The sequence below is a fragment of the Abramis brama genome (assembly GCF_963993115.1).
Source record: "Abramis brama genome assembly, contig: SCAFFOLD_98, whole genome shotgun sequence".
Classification (NCBI taxonomy): Eukaryota; Metazoa; Chordata; class Actinopteri; order Cypriniformes; family Leuciscidae; genus Abramis; species Abramis brama.
In genome coordinates this window covers 1,114-20,521 of record NW_028155924.1, presented here as the reverse complement: position 1 = coordinate 20,521, position 19,408 = coordinate 1,114, and the positions used below count along the sequence as shown (strand labels likewise).

Below are 19,408 nucleotides of genomic sequence, written 5' to 3'. Positions count from 1 at the left end.
TCTCGCGAAAGTCATTTACAGCGAGCCAGCATCAGTTGTCTGCTCGGTTCTTTTTGTTATTGATTTATCGCCATACTACATTTTTTTATACTGCATGACATTCGAAGCTTCTAACGTCATCAATCACATGGTAGTGTCATTTCGATACAAGCATCGGTACAGTGTGTGATACAATAGTGCTACAAGGCTTAAAGGCAGGGTAGGCAGGTTTTTTCTAAAAAACTTTTTCCCAAATTTCTTTATATACCAATACATAATTATCGAGTGTCTGTAGTCCTCTCATGGCTGCAATTAACACAGCTACTTATTTCCATTCAGAACGAATGAAATGATTGGCTGGGTGACTGTCACTCTCCCTCGCTACCATGGCTACCACCCCTGCCGCTACAGGAGCTGCCCACATGCGCACACCCGCAGGAGGGGAAGAGGCATGGAAGCTAGGAAGAATCACAATTATGGCAGAGAAAAAGTGGGAAAAAGCGCCGGCACCTCCATGCCCTAATTATATTGTCTGCTATGTATTAAATCCAGGTAGGATATAAGATAACATAATCTGATACAGAATATAATGTATATTGTAGGCCTATATGCAGGGGTGGACTGGGACAAAAATTCAACCCTGGCACTGTAGCCACACAAACACAGTATACTGCCAAAAATGATTGTATACTGCCAGAAAGCATTTCGAGGTCAAAGGGGCAATGACCACTGGGCCACCTCCCCTCCAACCTTTCTCAACATTTCTGAGAATACTTTTTTCTGACAACACACTTTTTCATGAGACATTTCCTCAGTAGCAGAACTTAACTATAACTACAGCCTCAGACTTCTTACCATATCAGGAACAGAGACTCCAGGTAAGATGTGATTTAAAACGATATCAACAGGCAGTGTCAGTGTGTGTCGGAGTAAAGGTTAAGAGAAGGTTAATACAATGCTCAGCAAATCAATCTACATGTTCACTGAAAGAAAAAGTTAAAGCAAGTTTTCAGAGGATAGACATTAGTAATTGTGAAAATATTGTAATATCTCTGTAAAGCTGCTTTGAAACAATCTACATTGTTAAAAGCGCTATATAAATGAAGATGACTTGACTTGAGTGAATGAATGACTTGAGTACACATGATCTGTGTACTCGTCTACAGACCTCCCAAATTTAACAAGGATTTTATTCAACAATTTTCGGACTTCCTCTCTGGACTGGTGACTCGTGGTGACAGACTCCTCACTCTTGGGAATTTTATTATCCATGTATGCTGTCCATCAAAGCTGCTGGTAAATGAATTTAGCTCACTCACTGAGTCACTAACCCTTGTACAGCACATCACTGATCCTACTCACAACAAGGGTCATACATTAGATCTGGTATTATTGTATGGTCTTTCTGTGTTCAATTTAGAAATTTTATATACTGGCATTTCTGACCATTATTCAATCATATTTGAGTCTGTGTCAACCTGCCCTCGCCCTACATACACTCAGCCTTTATGTAAAGCCCGGTCTATTCACTCGTCTACTGCCAATCTCTTTTCAGAATTATATTTAATGCATTTTTCAGATGGGTTAGGGTTAGGGGTCTCGTGTGCTCGGCCCGTTATGCCTCTTTATGGAGTTTCTTGTGTCGACTTCATGATCGTGTTTCATAAGCCCGTTCCCGGAGTGGAATGCACGTCTGTTAGATTCAGTTTATAACTTTATTTAGAGCTGGTGGTAATTGGTGATGGGTTTTTCACATGTTATTTAGTTTAGGATTAGTTAGGGTAGCAGTCAGAGGACCCGGAAGACTCACGGAGAACATTGTCTTTTGTTTTCGAATGGGAGGTAGGCAAGTGTTATTTCTCCAGTAGATATGTGGGTGCAGGGTAATCTTTTTGTTTGTTTTGTTACTTTCTTTTACCACCATGCTATGCTTATGACAAATTATTCATTATTTAAATCATTTATAAATAAATAATTTATGCACCGTCACTGAATCTCTGTGGTCTTTATATGTTATGATGTTCCATTTTAATTCATTTGATGGGCTCGTAACAGTCACCAATGAAAATTAAAAACAGCTTTATTTCAAAAACAGCTTGTGTAACATGAAGATTGTTTAACAAATTAATAAAAGAGACAGGGTGTAGCTACATCACAGGTGGCTTGAAAGACGTGGGCAATATGGTTTATCCATTTTGCAACACGAAATGGAGGCAAGCAACAGTAATTTGTGGCTAGTTTTATATATACAGAACTTGAAGATCTTCCTCTTTTCGTTTTCTTTCTTGCTACATTAAAGATAAAATGGTGACACTTCTGTTTTTGCACAGGCGCAGTGAGGGAAAACACACTGAGTTTAGGGCAATCGGTTTGTAGCTCTGCTTCAACTGTGCGATTTAGTCACGAGGAGCAACCAAAATTTCGGACATGCCAGAAATTAATCCGACCATCCGATTGCCGGTCAGGCGTATCCCCCCATACACTGCATGATCACTGCGCAATAAACTACGCACAACAAAGCTGAAAATCGTCCCGACCCGAAAAAGAGTCGCACAAGTCAGATTTCGACTCAAAATTGGACGAAAATTGCACAGTGTATGCCCAGCCTTACTCTCCAACTAGAGACTCGGGTCTTCTGACCTATTGCTATTGCTATTCCTCGTTGCTGTTATAAATCTAAGGGTGACCGTGCCTTTTCGGTGATGGGTCCGAAATTATGGAATAGTCTTACTTTCCATGTGAGGTCATCTTCATCGCTAGCCATTTTTAAGTCTTCTTTAAAAACAGATCTGTTTTCTTTGGCTTTGAGTAGATCACGAAATGGGTTTCTGAAGCTGATAGAGAGTATGATGTTGTATTTAAAAAGTTTATTCTTGCTTGATCTGTAAAGCACTTTTGGTCAGCTTCAGTTGTTTTTAAATATGCTATAAAAATAAAGGTTGACTTGACTTGATCAGAGAAGGTTAGGAGGAGTCAGCAGGACTCATCAGTGGCATCTGGTCCCTGTAAAAAACAACAACAACTGTGAACATGCTGAAATCAGGAGCAACTAGGGCTGCACAGTTTAGGGGGGAAATCTGGTTAAAATTGCGATTTAACATTCACATTGTGCCTGCTTTTAGGGTTGCACTATTTCATTATTATAAAATTACAGTATTTAAAAATAAATATAATATAGTAATTAAAATAATAATAATAATTTTACCTTTATTTTATAAGAAAAATGCAGGCAGCCTATAACTATAAATAATTAGAAAGGAACACTTAAGAAACAACAAACAAAGAACGAGAACAAATGGTGACAGGGAAAACTAAGCAGAATATGACCATGAAACTAAACAAGACAACAGAGGTGTCAAAAGTATTCACATTCATTACTCAAGTAGAAGTATAGATACTAGGGTTTAAAAAGACTTCTGTAGAAGTTGAAGTATCAACTCAAGCTTTTTACTCAAGTAAAAGTATAAAAGTTCTGGTTTCAAAACTACTTAAAGTATAAAAGTAAAAGTAATGTAAGGAAAAAATGCCATTAAGGACAAAAGCTTAGGCTGCGCCACAGGGGCCTATATAGTGCACTACCCCAGCTCCTCAAAAAACACATCATTTGACTATAATTATATTAAAATGTTGATGTTGAAAATTTTGGGATGATGCACTAAGCTACCTGTTTCAGCCGTATATATGCCCATAGAAAATTAATTTTCTAAATAAATAAGCTAAATAAGCGGAGGAATCAGGAAATTAATAGGATAATGTATTAAGGTTTTTAGTCTATATTGACCTTAACATTACGTAAATTAATTAATTCTGTAATGTTACAAATAACTAATAAAGACATGGTGGCAGTTTAACAGAGACTTAACTTTACTCCGCTCATAGTGCAATGCAATTGTGCAATACTGTCTTGTTCCTTGCTTTTTGAAGAAGCCAAACACGTCTACATCTTTCATTAAAGGGATATAGTTCACCCAAAAATGAAAATCATTTACTCACCCTCAAACTGTTTCAAACCTGTATGAATTTCTTTCTTCTGATGAACACAAAAGAATATATTTTGAAGAATGTCGATAACCAGACAGTGGATGGACCCCATTGACTTCCATAGTAGGAAAAATATATTCTTTTGTGTTCAGCAGAAGAAAGAAACTGGTTTGAAACAACTCGAGAGTGAGTAAATGATGACCGAATTTTCATTTTTAACTAAGTGAACTAATCATTTAACAGAAATTAACTGTTAGCATATGTTTCACATCAATACTGTCCAGTTTGTCCTGTTGGACCCGACACACAGCAATACTGTCATGTGTCACTTGTGACCTCTGAGCCATGTTTTCAGTGTCCTAAGAGCACTAAAACTTCTTTCAGTCCAACTGATGAGACTGGGATGATTTGATCAACAGGCCTCTCATTTCAACAAGACCAGCCTTCAACAGACCAAGCAATGTTATTTTTTCATATTTTATGGGGACTTTCCATAGACATGATTTTTATACTGTACAAACAAACTGTGTATTCTAGCCCCCTAACTCTCTCTCTCTCTCTCTCTCTCTCTCTCACGCTCACACACACGCACACACACACGCACACACACAAACGATTATGTTAGTGGTATGTTAATTACGATTGTCATTATATTGTAAAAACGTCTGTCCCCAAATCAATATTTGACGCGATATTTGGTATTGATATTTCTCCCTCGCTTACCGCATCTAGGTTTCCTTAGGACTCGGAGGAGTTTTGGCGCTTCGCACAACTAAATGTGACTACAGCCTCTCACAAGTTAGAAAGAAAACACAAAGCCAATCAGTTTAGCGATGTGTGTTCAGGAGGCGGGACTCTCTCCACCTATATCCGGTGTGTGGTGAGCGCACTGGCGCCGTTGTACTGTGGCTGCCGTCGCATCATCCAAGTGGATGCTGCACACTGGTGGTGGTTGAGGAGAGATCCCCTGACATGATTGTAAAGCGCTTTGGGTGTACAGTAGTACATATGAAAGCGCTATATAAATGCCCGATTCTATTCTCATATATTAACCGTTTGTGTAATTGGCCAATTTTTTTTTTAACGACGACAAGCCGTAATGAAAACAAGCCGAAATGAACTTGGAGTAACGAGGCTATTTTTAAAATTTAAGGAGTAGAAAGTACAGATAATTGCGTGAAAATGTAAGGAGTAGAAGTAAAGTAGTCTGAAAAATAATTACTCCAGTAAAGTATAGATACCCAAAATTTCTACTTAAGTAATGTAACGAAGTATTTGTACTTCGTTACTTGACACCTCTGCAAGACAAGGTCGTGACAGGCATCTCCTTCACATTCAAACAGGTCTCCTTGTTGACGATTCCAAGATGGCGGCACCTTTGACGTACCTGAAGCAGCTGAGCTGCATCTACTGTACATATCTATGGTTGGCGACCCTAGCTGTGGTGAATGCACAGGTAAGTGCACTCCCTCAGACAAAATGTGCAAGTGTAACCTGATGTATTTCATGAGATTAAGGATAAAAAACCTTTGTGGAAGTTTTTTTTTTTTTTACCATTCCTTCAAAAATAGGAAGTGTTACAACCCAAACCTGATGAACTTCAGATTTTAAATAAAGACACCAAAGGACTTCATTTCTTAGCAGACGAAGGAAACAAAAAACATCCAGGTAAGATTGAAATGTTGTTACAAAATGTGAATGTGCTATCAAAAATATCACTGGACAGATTCAATATCATTTGAAGGAAAAATGTCTCAGGTTACGTATATAACCTGGTTCCCTAAGAGGGGTTGGTAATGTCATTTCCATAGTGTCAACACCATGACAGCATCTAATTCCCCTTTCAGGGAACCAAGTTACATGCGTAACCAGAAAAAGTTCCCTTTCGGAACTCAACGCTGTCATGGCATTGACACTATGGGAATGTCATTACCAACGCTGCCACACAGAGGAAGACTGTCTGCTCAACAAGGCTGTGTAATACTGGCACAGACAACTGTTGAATGCAGACATGCCTTGGTAAACCCTGAAGGACCTGTGACCCTGGGGTTGAGCCCATGTCCAGACTGTAAATCCTGCGTAATGTGTGCGGAGAGGGCCAGCCGGCTGCAGCACAAACCTTATGTCAGGGCCCACCCCTAGACAGAACTATAGAAGATGCTACACTCCTTGTGGATTTCCAGAGGCAAAGCCATTACGAAAGCCTCATAGGACAGAGCGATAACATCTATAATCCAATGGGAAAGGCACTGCTTGGTGACTGTGTTACTAAAGCAGACCAGAAAACAAGACAGGGGTAGCTGCAGGTCAGAGCAACGGGCGTGCAGAAAGGAGGTGTGTTTTGGAGGTAGTAGTAGTAGGTCAGAGCAATGGGCGTGCAGAAAGGAGGTGTGTTTTGGAGGTAGTAGTAGTAGGGGTAGCTGCAGGTCAGAGCAACGGGCGTGCAGAAAGGAGGTGTGTTTTGGAGGTAGTAGTAGTAGGGGTAGCTGCAGGTCAGAGCAACGGGCGTGCAGAAAGGAGGTGTGTTTTGGAGGTAGTAGTAGTAGGTCAGAGCAACGGGCGTGCAGAAAGGAGGTGTGTTTTGGAGGTAGTAGTAGTAGTAGTAGTAGTAGTAGTAGTGGAACGATCCATCAACCTGTCCATACAAACATACATACAACATGACAATTGGGTAGACAGGACAGGAAGACAGAAGATTAGAAAACAAAATACAGCATAACATGAGGACAGGTGAGGAGAAAAAAGGCAACCCCCAGACTATGCTCCTGTAAGGAGTACAGTTTGGGAACAGTAAAAAACACCTCAGCAACATTTGCACATAATCAGTACACAACATGAACACATAAGACTTGCAACAGCGGAGGGGAGTGGGGGATGGAGGTAACCCAGCACAGGCAAGCAGCCATCCGGTCCTGCAGCCATTCTCGGCGCTGGTCACAGACTCGCTACGCCTGGCATCCTAATCTAGGTGCCTCAGTCTGCAGGATGTCATAGCGATACACAGCAGTTGCCATGGAGACAAACTTGATCAGGTCCCAGACAGAGTCAACAATCAGCAGGTGTCAGTGGGGAATGGGGGAAGGAATGCAAGAGCGTCTCGCTGCAGTGCTCTTCCGGGGGAGTTGTTGTTCCAACAGGCCTTGGCCAAGGCCAGTGCTGGTTGATGGGGGCCGAAAGCAGATAAGATTGTGGTTGTTTGGTCTTGGGACGAGTAGCCGCATTCCAATTTACACAGCTCCTGGTCCATCTTGGTCTCTGAAACGATCCATTTGCCTTTGCAAAGCTGTGAGCTTCTCCATGATGTTATCCATACAGTGGTTCATAGTCACAGTCTGAGTGCTGACAGCTCTACCCACTGCTTCAATCATGACGGGCAGCCTTGTGGGGTTTTGGACAGCTGTCACCATCTTCTTAATTCCTCAATAAACCAGGGCAATGCCTAATCCAAACAGCAGAAAACCTGTTATCATGGTTCGGAATAGTGTGAACAGACCCTTCTCCACGTCCCTACCATTCGGCATGCCCCAACCTTTTGTCATGCTCATTACTCCAACCTGCAGATATCCACACTTGCAAAAAACTGGGATAATGTACGCCACTGGCCCAAAATAAATCCTAAGAGCCTGGATTGGTTATAGTAGATGCAGCCTCTCTATTGCTACAGCGATTCATACGGCAAAGGGAAGTACGACCAGGTGGCTGGTTACAGGAGGTGTGCAAAATAGCTCTGATCATACCTGGGGGAAAGTCTACTGACAGGGCCTGCAGATCTCCTACTCTTTTGAGCAATGTCAGTGCAAATAGTAGAGCCACCTTAAAAGTGAGAAGCCTCTCTGAGGCTGACTCTAAGGGCTCAAATGGAGCCTCTAATAAAAAAACTAAACTTTCCAGGACCACAGAAAGATCCTACAAAGGAACTCTGCAATTTTAGGTCATACAATGTTCTTGTGGTGGGAGCTCTGGAAGTCAAAAGTGTCTCAAAATCCTCAGTTGAGAGATCAGAATCTATGAGCTGTTACCCTCTGGAAGAGCAGTTCGGTTTCTGCCAAAAGCAGGAACTGCTGTGCCTGCCTGAATAGGAGGTGCAAGCACAGCTCGCTCTGTTGACTGATGTAAGAGACTCTATTGTAAGTTGCTTTGGATAAAAGCGTCTTTTAAATGTGAACATGCAAATGAAGCATTTTATATGATATAATTATACTGACCTGAAGGTCAAAAGTTTAATCCTGTATTTTCTTTGACCATTTTCTTTGCCATGCCATGTGCTTGCTATGGCCTCAGTGCTTGCTTGACCCCATATTGCTGCTTGCATCTTTATTTTAAAATGGATTTCTTCAGTATTAACTCTTTCCCTGCCATTGACGGAAATTTCCATCATTTGTGACAAAACACTTCGCCGCCATTGACGGAAATGTCCGGCATTTCGTGTTTTTACTGTTTTACGGTAGGGGGCACTATTACGCATCTTCTGCATAATCTATTGTAATACCATCTATGCTGGTGTCAGCCAGGCATCTCTCTCACGCCTGCAGACTACTAAAAGGGGTACGTAAACGTGACCACATTTCTCCCACACTGGCTTCCCTTCACTGGCTTCCAGTATGGTTTAGGATTGATTTTAAAATTTTAGTGTTTGCTTACAAATCCTTAAATGGTCTAGCCCCGACCTACCTTTCTGACCTTATACAACAACATGTTCTATCTAGGTCTCTTAGGTCGGCAGATTGTTTGCTCTTGGCTGTTCCTAGAGTAAGGCTGAAACATAGGGGAGATCGGGCCTTTTCAGTTGCGGCCCCTAAACTATGGAATAATTTACCATTGTCTGTGAGGCTGGCCCCAACACTATCTGCTTTTAAATCTAGTCTTAAAACACATTTATTTTCCTTGGCTTTTAGTTCAGTTTGAGAGCTGTGTGTTTTTGTCTTTTTGATGTCATTTTATTTTTGTTGTTGATTCATGATTTGGAATGTATAGCACTTTGGTCAACTTCTGTTGTTTTAAATGTGCTCTAGAAATAAACTTGACTTTGACTTCTGAAAGAGTACCAAATCTCCTGATCAAAACACAGGTGAAAAAGAAGCAGAAACATTCATTCATCAACATTAAACACCACATTAATCAAACTGCCTAATGTTACCGAATACTGAATGAAAAGTCGACCCAGGACAAGCTATAGAACTGTGCAAGCTTTGAGTATGTTGACTCAATCTACTCTATCCATCTATGTTTTGATCATCGTTCTGAATTAGATCTAGATGTAGTCTTTGACAAAAAAGTGATTTTTTTCAGCTTTATGCTCAAATTGTTGCTTTTTTGATGGCGCCAAGATGGCGCCGGTGCTTATGGCGTGCCGTCTCTCGGTCCTTTCCTGTTTGTTTTTTATGGTTGTTTTATTAACAACATTGTTTATACATGACGCTACCTCCGCACTGATTTATGACCATCATACACTTTTAAATATTCGAAGTTCATATGAGAAATATTTTGAAGATGGAAGAGGTGAGTTGCGGCTCCCAATCACTAAGCCGCCGCTGATTATTCCTACCTGGCTGAAACGCGAGCCCTGGCCTCCTCTGGAAAAGAAACGGCGCCATCTTGGAAAGCGGGGAGGAAAGTTGGTGAAACTAAAAGCGTACCTGGTCTCTCTTCCGAGAACGCCTTGCCCAGCGGATGTGCTACTGTGGGGATGGAGTGGCGGCCGGGTGCTGTGTCGGCGCTCGGAGAGAGTGATGCCGCGGTGGGTACAGCCCGTCAGACCGGCGGAGCCCGTGACCCATCCGTGCCCTGCGTCCCTACTGGAGGGGAGCTAAACTGCGGAATCTTCGCCCTGTACCACTTGGCCTGCAGCAGCCTTACGGTATCTCGGTGGACGATGCGGGACCAGAAATCAGGTTGGCGTTGATAAACGTTTCTCAAAGAACGGACAAGACTTTTATTTTAAACGAGTTCATTAGAGCTCGAAACTCGAAAGTGGTACCAAGCAATTTTGCAGTTCTTAATACTCCCCGAGAAACGGGAAGGGGAGGCGGTGTGGCCTCTATTTTTAAGGATAATTTTATTTGTAATAGGCTCAATACTGAGTCACTGCATGAAAATTGGGATTTCCGACCCCGTAAACGGCCGTAAATCTCCCTAATTTTCGGCAGTTAACGACAATTTACAGCCTGTGAACGTCGCGTTCGTCTGTGCCGAATATGGTCGGAAACGAACCATGACGTATGCAGAGCGCTCGCGCCGGAGGTGTGAATGGCTCTAATTACCATATGAATAGCAGCTCCCGCCAGAGAAAGGCTTGAATTTCCTCACTCACTATTGGTCACCCTAGCTCATTATAAATTCAAAATTATAATATTCATTATGATATATAATTTTTTTAATATATTCATAATATGCTATTCTGTGGTATATTCATGTCATTGTTAACCTATGGACTACACTATTATTACCATCAAGGACATGAATTTATAAAGGAAAGGAAAATTTGCCAGGGACATGCTGTTTATTCAAAGAAAGAGCTTTATTAGCACAAACACAAAACAATATACACCTATGTACAAAGCATAGATCATCTGCACACAACAAATTGGAAGCTCAGTGTCTGTTTTCATCTTCGGAGCTGTAGGTGACTAGCGGCGTTCTCTCTGAATTCGATCCACTTTGAAAACGTCTGTGGTGCGTTGTCCTGTATTTAGGAGTCGCCTCTAATCTCGACTGCAGCGTAGCACAGAGCACTGTGAGCTCCTGGCTGGTGGTTGAACTTCATCGGACATCAGATCTAGCAGCTGTAAAAACAACCAATACAGACAATCCGTACTGTGATGCACTGTGTATGGACTAAGGGTGTCACGATTTCGATTTTAAATCGAAATCGATCGAAATTAATGCTCAATCTCGATTATCGAATCAAAAAATGGAATCATCGATCCTGCCACGCCCCCATGTCACGTCAGCTCGGCTTGCCAAGCGGGGAAAAAAACACACGTGTTGAAGTGCTGCCAACTCTCACGCATTCACCATGAGACACACGCAATTGACACTTTTCACACGCACAGAAAAATCGCGAAGCAAAGAGGACACAGAGACCGACAGACTAAAACAGCTGGTTACTTTTTATGGTATAAAAAAAATGTCAGCTCTCAGATTCTGTCACTTTTATTACGAAATTCAAACAATAAATACCGCTTTGGCGCTTGTAAATGTTACGTGACAGATCCCTAGCGCACGTGAACCGATCATCTCTAACGTTACTAGCTAATAGTAAAAAACACGAACACTGTTGAAAGATACAGTAGGCTACAACTTACCGAAATGTATATTCCTCATACGTAATATCGATCAATCAGTGTTTTTCATCAGCGTGAAGAGGTCAATAACACAGCTGGAGAACAATTGTGTCACATTTACCTCAGGAAAGCGATTTAAATGACCATAATAGGCTACAGTACGTAGTTGGCAAGAAAAAAATAGCTATAGAGAGTATTTTGCTAAATATGTGTTCTATATTACATATTTATTATATTTTACTTATATCATTAAATAATGTTATTATAATAAAAAAAACGCATTATATTTAATTATTTTTAACCTTAAATAATAGCCTACTACCAGCTGATAGGGCTCTCTGTACGTTTACAGCATTAGGTGACTTGTTTTTTTTTCTTGAGACAAGTTAACGCCTATCTTGTGTAGCCTACCTAATATTTATCCAAATGAGTCAATATTAAATCAAACCAAATCACAATAATTGATTTGAATTGAAATAATAAAAAAGCTAAGCTTACCAGAAATTGTATCATGTAAACATTGTAACATGTTGTCACTAAACCAAATAAAATTCAGTTTAGTTACTAAAATGTTAGTGACAATCACAATACACTTATTGTGATGCAATTTTTTTTACAATCAAACAAATCGAGAATCGAATCGAACCGTGACTTTAGAATCGAAAATGTAATCGAATCAAGGATTTGGACACAAGACATCTATTAATGCACGTGAAAAATAGTCACATTGACTAAAAATCTTACCCTCTTTCTTCTCGCTCGACTCCGAGCTGAACTCTTCACAGCTTCGGCCTGCAATGCCAGATCTGGTTGTTTGTACCTGAAGCTCCTGCGTGCTGTCTCGTAGTACGTCTTACAGGCAGCTGGAAAACAATTAAATGAGAGTGATATGAATAAAAACAACGCAAGTCACAGTAAAATGAAACAAGGAGAAAATAGTTAAAGTTACTTACAATGTCGTCATGATCAGCGTCATGAAAATCTGGACTTGCAGACATATCTCTGAGTAAATGTGAGGTTACGCCCTCGTTATGAGGCGAGGTTACTCTATGGAAACAAAATGTATGATTAAGATCGGTATCTATAACGGATCTATTTTCTTATACAAGAGAATGAAAGCATATTCTTTGAATCTTACCTTTAAAATGTTTGTAAGTTTTTATGAAAGTAAAAAAATAAAAGAATGTAAGTTTTTTTTTTTTTTTTACCTTGATCCAGTTCGTAGCGCCCACAATTTGTCTCAGAGTTGTGAAGATGGCATACTGCTTCCTGTAAATTACAGGATTATTTACAATTATTAAACAAATAATAGCCATCAGCCATCGTTATGAGGCGAGGTTACTCTGTGGAAACAAAATGTATGATTAAGATCGGTATCTATAACGGATCTATTTTCTTATACAAGAGAATGAAAGCATATTCTTTAAATCTTACCTTTAAAATGTTTGTAAGCTTTTATGAAAGTATAAAAAATAAAAGAATGTAAGATTCTTTTATTTATTTTTTTACCTTGCTCCAGTTCGTAGCGCCCACAATTTGTCTCAGAGTTGAGAAGATGGCATACTGCTTCCTGTAAATTACAGGATTATTTACAATTATTAAACAAATAATAGCCATCAATCCCATGACCTCTTGCTTTATGATGAAATCATGAAAAACAGAATATTCTTACATTTCACAAGGCCTGACAAAATACAGCTGCAGGTAACTAGCGGCATTCTGTCTGAATTCGGTCCATTTTGCAGACGCCTGTGGTGCGTTGCCCTGTACTTTGGAGTCGCCTCTAATCTCGACTGCAGCGTGGTACAGAGCTCGGTGAGCTCCTGGCTGCGAAAGGACGGAGGTCGCACAATGCATCCAGACACCCCGCCGACGACGCCGTCTTCCTCATCAGACATCAGGTCTATGATAGCACACTTCCGAAGGCCCACCTCATCCTCAGCTAGCACACTCTGTCTCGCTTCTAGCAGCTGTTAAAACCAATAAAGACAATCAGTACTGCGCAATGCACTGCGTATGGACAACACACATCTATTAATGCACATGAAAAATAGTCACATTGACCAAAAACGAATCTAATCTAATAAATCTTACCGTCTTTCTTCTCGCTCGACTCCGAGCTGAATTCACCTCAGCTTCCGCCTGCAATGCAAGATCTGGTTGTTTGTACCTGAAGCTCCTGCGCACTGTCGTGTAATATGTCTTAAAGGCAGCTGGAAAACAATTAATTGAGAGTGATATTAATAAGAACAACATAAGTCACAGTAAAATTAATAAGAACAACATAAGTCACAGTAATATTATACAATAAAGGAGAAAAAATGCAACCGGGTGAAATTGAAGAAATACACACCGGAAGCAAACTATGCTTTTTGAAATTGGGGTTTTATTCTGACTGCTGTTTAAAATAAGTGACAGCGGTCAATGGAAACAGATAAAAGTCTGATTAAGAAAAAAGTTTGCCTTGTTCGAAGAGATTTCACAAGAAAAAAAATAGATTTAACTAGTTAAACAAAAAAAAAAGAAAAAAAAAGAAATTGTAGAAACAGTTTACAGTAAATTTGAAGATGACAATCAAATGTCACAAAAAGCTTAACCAGTGGATCAATGCCTAAATCCACAGAATACTTAACTCAGTTCAAACTGAAATGCAGTGTAATACATTGCAACTGGTCAGATTTAAATTGATTTCTCCAAACCAAAATACGTTACAATTAAATACGATAACACAAACTGGAATACGGCAGTGGCTGAGGTAACGTTAGGCCTAAGTTACAAGAGCACTTTAACAAAGCCACAATCCACGTTTAATCATGCCATGCGGAACCAGAAATATGCATTTAACCATTAAGTTATACTGTATAATCACAGAATATAGATTCAACTCATTAACAGATTTATCAAATAAACATGCCATCAGTAATTTCCCCCATAAACCGTAACTTACATACCCAATCCGTTACCGTCCGATCACCACGAGGTTCACTCGTCACACATGCGCTCCAAATAAATCTATAAACAAAAATGTACACATCAAATGTTCTTTTAACTTCGCTTCACAACTTATTTGTGCATATTTAAGATATTGGAGTAATATTTACCAAGAAAGAAGAACGTATAACACAGAATCCGATCGATGCACGCACCGTCATGGAGCTCTCCTGAACAGTGTAAAATGGCGTCTCTGGTCGCGCGCACGCGTCCAGCACAAGTGAATAGTATCGCGAGAAGAGAAGGATTTCTTAAAGGGGCCACAAACATTTTTAATGCAAAATAGAAACGAGGTATATTTACAAGTAGTGGTAACAGCTACCCCTGTCTCTATATTTACACTACTACTAGGCCAGAAAAGTAACAAAAAAGTTACTTACACACAATATCGTCATTATCAGCATCATGTCAATTGATCTAAGTAAAAATATATGCACAGATTTGAGAAAATAGTATTTATAGAGATAAATTGTTGCCTATCACAGGGCAAACATGTGAATGTTCACGGTACATTTTATGCAAACAACTCTAATCGTAGTTGTAACTCTATATGTACAGTAGGCATAATTCTTGTCATTGCGTATGTGTATGCAGCATGAGTCATATACAATCTTCTGTTCGTATTGTATTATGCACAGTGGTTGGGCTCTAAGAGATTGTGATGCTGTTTGCATGGAATGCACATTTTACCTTTGTGGCAAAGCCTGATTGTTGAAATAAATGGTTTTGTGTCTTTTTTACATAACATTGGCTATTGCTAATGACACTAGCTACTTTCATTAAATATATCAATTTAAGCTAAAATTTAAGAGTCTATAATTAGGCTATACTGAGCCTGATCTATTTATACCAGAGATTTTCTTAGAATTAAGTAAATACCTTTTAGAAAAATGTTACCTGGGGTCTCACCGGGACACGCAAATATGAGTCGTTCACCCCTATTTTATTCAAACTCCTGGCTACCTGTCACATTCAGGATTGATTTTAAAATTTTACTATTTGTGTATAAAGCTCTTAACAAACCGGCCCCCAATATCTGACCAATCTCCTCTGCCCGTACACTCCATCTCGTACTTTGAGATCCAGTGATCACTGTCTTCTCATCTTGCCCAGATCCAGACTTAAAAAACGAGGCGACTGCACTTTTGCGACTGCAGGTCCAAAACTTTGGAACAGTCTACCCCTCTATATCAGACTAGCTCCCTCAATTTCCATCTTCAAAACATCCTTGAAAACTTATTTATTTTCTCTTGCTTTTAATACCCCTTGACTATGACACAACTATTGCCTTTTTTTTTTTCTTTTTTTTTTATTGTACTGTTTCTGCCCTGCATTTTATCTATTGCCCTGTACAGCACTTTGGTCAGCCTTGGCTGTTTTTAATTGTGCGTTATAAATAAATATTGTATTGTATTGTATTTTCTTTAGAATTAAGTTAATACCTTTTAGTCACCTGGGATAAAACTCCCCCTGCTACCCTCATTTGCATTTGTAAAGCTCACAGCAGTCTCATTTACATGTTAAAGCATTAGAGGCAGGGGGGTCACGGGGCAAGCAAGTCCCACGTCAATTTCCGACAATTTCCGACAGTTTGCAGTGTTGCCTGTAAATTGCCGTTTGCAGTCGTAAACCTGAACTTCCACGACAATCTACAGCGCCGGTAACTGTCGAAAATCCCACTTTTCATGCAGTGAGTGCTTCTCAAGTTTTGAACTCCCAAGTATTTGAAATGCAACTGTTATCTCCTGTGCTTTGTGCTATTGTTTACCGACCACCTGGACTTAATAAGAACTTCATTTCAGAGCTGTCTGTGTTTTTAGCGGATATTATTGTGAAATATGACAAAATATTAATACTGGGTGACTTCGACATTCATGTATGCTGTCCAACAAATTCTCTTTCAGAAGACTTTTTAAATCTCATTGACTCTGGTGGCCTTCAGCAAATGGTTAACGGTCCTACACATATCCATGGACACACGCTGGATTTGATTCTGTCACTTGGTTTATCAGTCAATGACATTATCATAGATGATCTCCTGGTTGCTGATCACAATCCTGTTTTATTTACTGTTCTCCTTCCATGTCAACCGAAAAAAGTCTGTACTACAAAGAGACTGGTTCGTTCGATAAAATCAACTATACATGGGGATTTCAATACAATTTTTCTGGACTCTATGCAGGATATAAAAACGGACTTCCTATCACCCCGTTTTAGCGTGGAGGAGTTGGTAAACATTCTGTTTGTTTGGACACACTTGATCATGGAAGCACCTCTTAAGGCAGGTGCATAGAAAGCACAAACCAACGCCATGGTTAAATGGACAAATTAGGTCCCTAAGAAGGGAATGTAGAAGATGTGAACGGAAATGGAAGAAAGATAAGTTGCAAATCTCTTATGAAATGTTGAAAGATTCGTTGTCTAAATTTCAACGGGCTGTAAAATCTGCTAGGACGAGCTTTTTCGCAAATGTTATTGAGAAAAATCGCCAAAATCCGAGATTTCTTTTCTCAACAATTGATTCTGTTTTGAATCCTAAATTAGAGGCACCTCCTGTTTTGTCTATTGATTTATGTGAAAGTTTTTTACACTTCTTTGTCGATTGCATATCAGAGGTTCGGAATAATATACAGCAGTGTACATTTGTGCCTTCGAATGCACTAGAAATCATTGTTAATTTATCGCAATTTGAGCCTATTTCTATCTCTACTCTTAACAATATTGTTTTTAAGCTGAAGTCTACATCTGCTCCTCAAGACATTGTTCCGACACCTCTGTTAAAGCAAACCATTGAATCGGTTGGCCCATATATGGTTTCTATAATAAATAAAAGCTTACTTTCAGGGATTGTTCCCGAGTATTGTAAACATGCTGTAGTCCAGCCTTTGCTAAAAAAAAGAAAATCTGGATAAGAGCGTTCTTTGCAATTATAGACCTATCTCAAAACTTCCATTTCTGGCAAAGATCTTAGAGAAATGTGTTCTGATTCAACTGGAGTCATTCACTGATGAAAATCATGTCGGTGAAGTACTTCAGTCGGGTTTTAAGAAGCACCATAGCACAGAAACAGTGTTATTGAAGGTTTTTAATGACATCTTTTTGGCAACCAATCAAGGAAATGTGACTGTTCTTCTGCTGTTGGATCTCACAGCAGCGTTCGACACGGTTGACCACAGTATTCTTATTTCCCGGCTTGAAACATGTGTGGGCATTTCTGGAAATGCCTTAACTTGGTTTAAGTCCTATCTCTTAAATAGATGATTCTCTGTTTGTATGGGTGAGTGCACATCAGCTTCATCACCTTTATCATGTGGCCTTCCACAAGGGTCCGTTTTAGCACCACTTCTCTTTTCTTTTTATATGCTTCCTTTGGGTGCTTCCACTGCTACGCAGACGATACACAGCTGTATATACCACTTAAGTCAAATGACTCCACTGCCATAGAAAGATTGTTGGAAAACAGAACTGATTCTTTTTGGTCCCTCCGACCTTGATAACGCAGTTGAAACTGAGCTGGGTCCTCTGAGCCTGTTTAGAAAACATAATGTAAAAAATCTGGGGATGATTTGTGATAGTGCACTTAAATTTGTCAAACAGATAAATGAAATCGTTAGAATGAGCTTCATTAAATTGAGGATGATTTCCAAAATTAAACCTTTTTAAAGATCTGGAAAAAATAATTCATGCATTTATCACTTCGAGATTAGACTATTGCAACTCGTTATATTATGGTGCCCAAAATAAAGTTTTAGATAGACTGCAGATGGTCCAGAATGCGGCTGCAAGATTGCTTACAAGCACTCGCAAATTCGATCATATTACTCCGGTGTTAAAATCATTACATTGGTTGCCTGTCACTTTTAGGATTAATTTTAAAATTTTGTGATTTGTATTTAAATCTCTACATGGGTTAGCCCTATCTTATATCGCTGACCTAATCCAGGAACAAAAGTCAATGATATCACTACGATCACAATCTCAGAAACGTCTTGTTGTTCCTCGGTCTAAGATGAAGTCTAGAGGGGATCACACATTTGCGGTCGCCGCCCCTAAATTATGGAACAGTTTACCTTTATATATCAGGGACCTTCCTACACTCGGTCAGTTTAAAAGCCATCTGAAAACATATTTTTTTATGATAGCATTCGATCAAGATAAGTGTGAAGGGTGCTAGTGTCTTTTATTTCCTTTTTATAATATATGTTTTTTGACTGTTTTATGATGATTATACTACCCATTTAGCTATATGGACATGCATTTTCTTTTATTTGTTTTTTCTCTGCTCATTGTTTTATTGCTTGTACAGCACTATGGTCAACTTTGTTGTTTTATTTAGTGCTTTATAAATAAATTTGAATTTGAATTTTTAACTTTAAAGGAAATGCATAAAGCTACAATAAAACCTTTTTGTTTTTTAAAGCAGAGGGTGTGCTCTTTATTTTTTAATTTTGCATGTTTGAGATTTTCACACAACAAAATATTCTGGGGGTCATGAAAATTTTGTGAAAATGATAGTGAAATGCTGGCAGTGGCTAGCAACATTTTTCAAAAATCTTGGCGGGTAAAGAGTTAAACAGTATTCATTACCATCAGATATAATTTTGTTAATATATGATAATATTCAAAGTATAAATTATACCTTTTATTTGTTATTACTGCAGCCCTGGCATCACAGACCATTGAAGTGGCAGCTCTAGGAAGACCTCTGTTTCCTGGTATGCTGTATGACTGCCGCAAGGATACCTTCATTCCAGGTGCTTTACAGACCTAAAATATATAAATAAATAAAAGTTTATTTTCCCCTCTTCATCAAATATTGCATCACTAATTACTAGGGCTGTCCCCGACTATGGATTTTCATAGTCGAATCAGAATCGTCATGTCTTGCCTATAGTCGACTAATAGTCTAATCATGTGTATGGGGGTGGGGGTGGGGGTGGGGGCGGGGCTGGGGGCGGGCTGGGGGCAGGGCTTTAACGCTTCAAAGCCGCGATGTACAGAAAATCACACAAAGATATAGAAGAAAATGTTTTTGATAAAAACATTTTTGATCGATAAAAATAAGAAATAACATAAATAACTCCTGAAAGGCCACACTGCAGATTTGCATTTCACATGCAAATCAAATTAAATCGGCTAAATTACCTGTGCGAGCAGGCTAGCCTACAGCACAA

The 19,408-nt window shown here is 39.5% G+C and overlaps 1 protein-coding gene and 1 long non-coding RNA gene across 3 annotated transcripts; one reads left to right on the top strand and one right to left on the bottom strand.

Annotated features, from left to right (window-relative positions):
- Positions 1 to 735: 735 nt before the first annotated feature.
- LOC311077287 (uncharacterized protein) lies at positions 736 to 19,005 on the top strand (the record flags this gene model as incomplete). Its single annotated transcript, XM_084139108.1, has 5 exons — positions 736 to 857; positions 1,146 to 1,275; positions 5,304 to 5,416; positions 5,532 to 5,628; positions 18,896 to 19,005. Exons 2-5 carry the CDS (start codon positions 1,254 to 1,256, stop codon positions 19,003 to 19,005), a joined length of 342 nt encoding a protein of 113 aa, XP_083995234.1. The 5' UTR covers positions 736 to 857; positions 1,146 to 1,253.
- Positions 11,982 to 14,456, bottom strand: LOC311077288. Of its 2 annotated transcripts, XR_014604860.1 has the most exons (7): positions 14,345 to 14,422; positions 14,195 to 14,255; positions 13,338 to 13,456; positions 12,916 to 13,213; positions 12,452 to 12,512; positions 12,197 to 12,290; positions 11,982 to 12,106 (listed from the first exon to the last, which is right to left on the bottom strand). It is a non-coding gene; the product is annotated as an uncharacterized lncRNA (long non-coding RNA). The 2 variants fall into 2 exon arrangements; XR_014604859.1 differs by having other exon boundaries at positions 14,195 to 14,456.
- Positions 19,006 to 19,408: the final 403 nt, after the last annotated feature.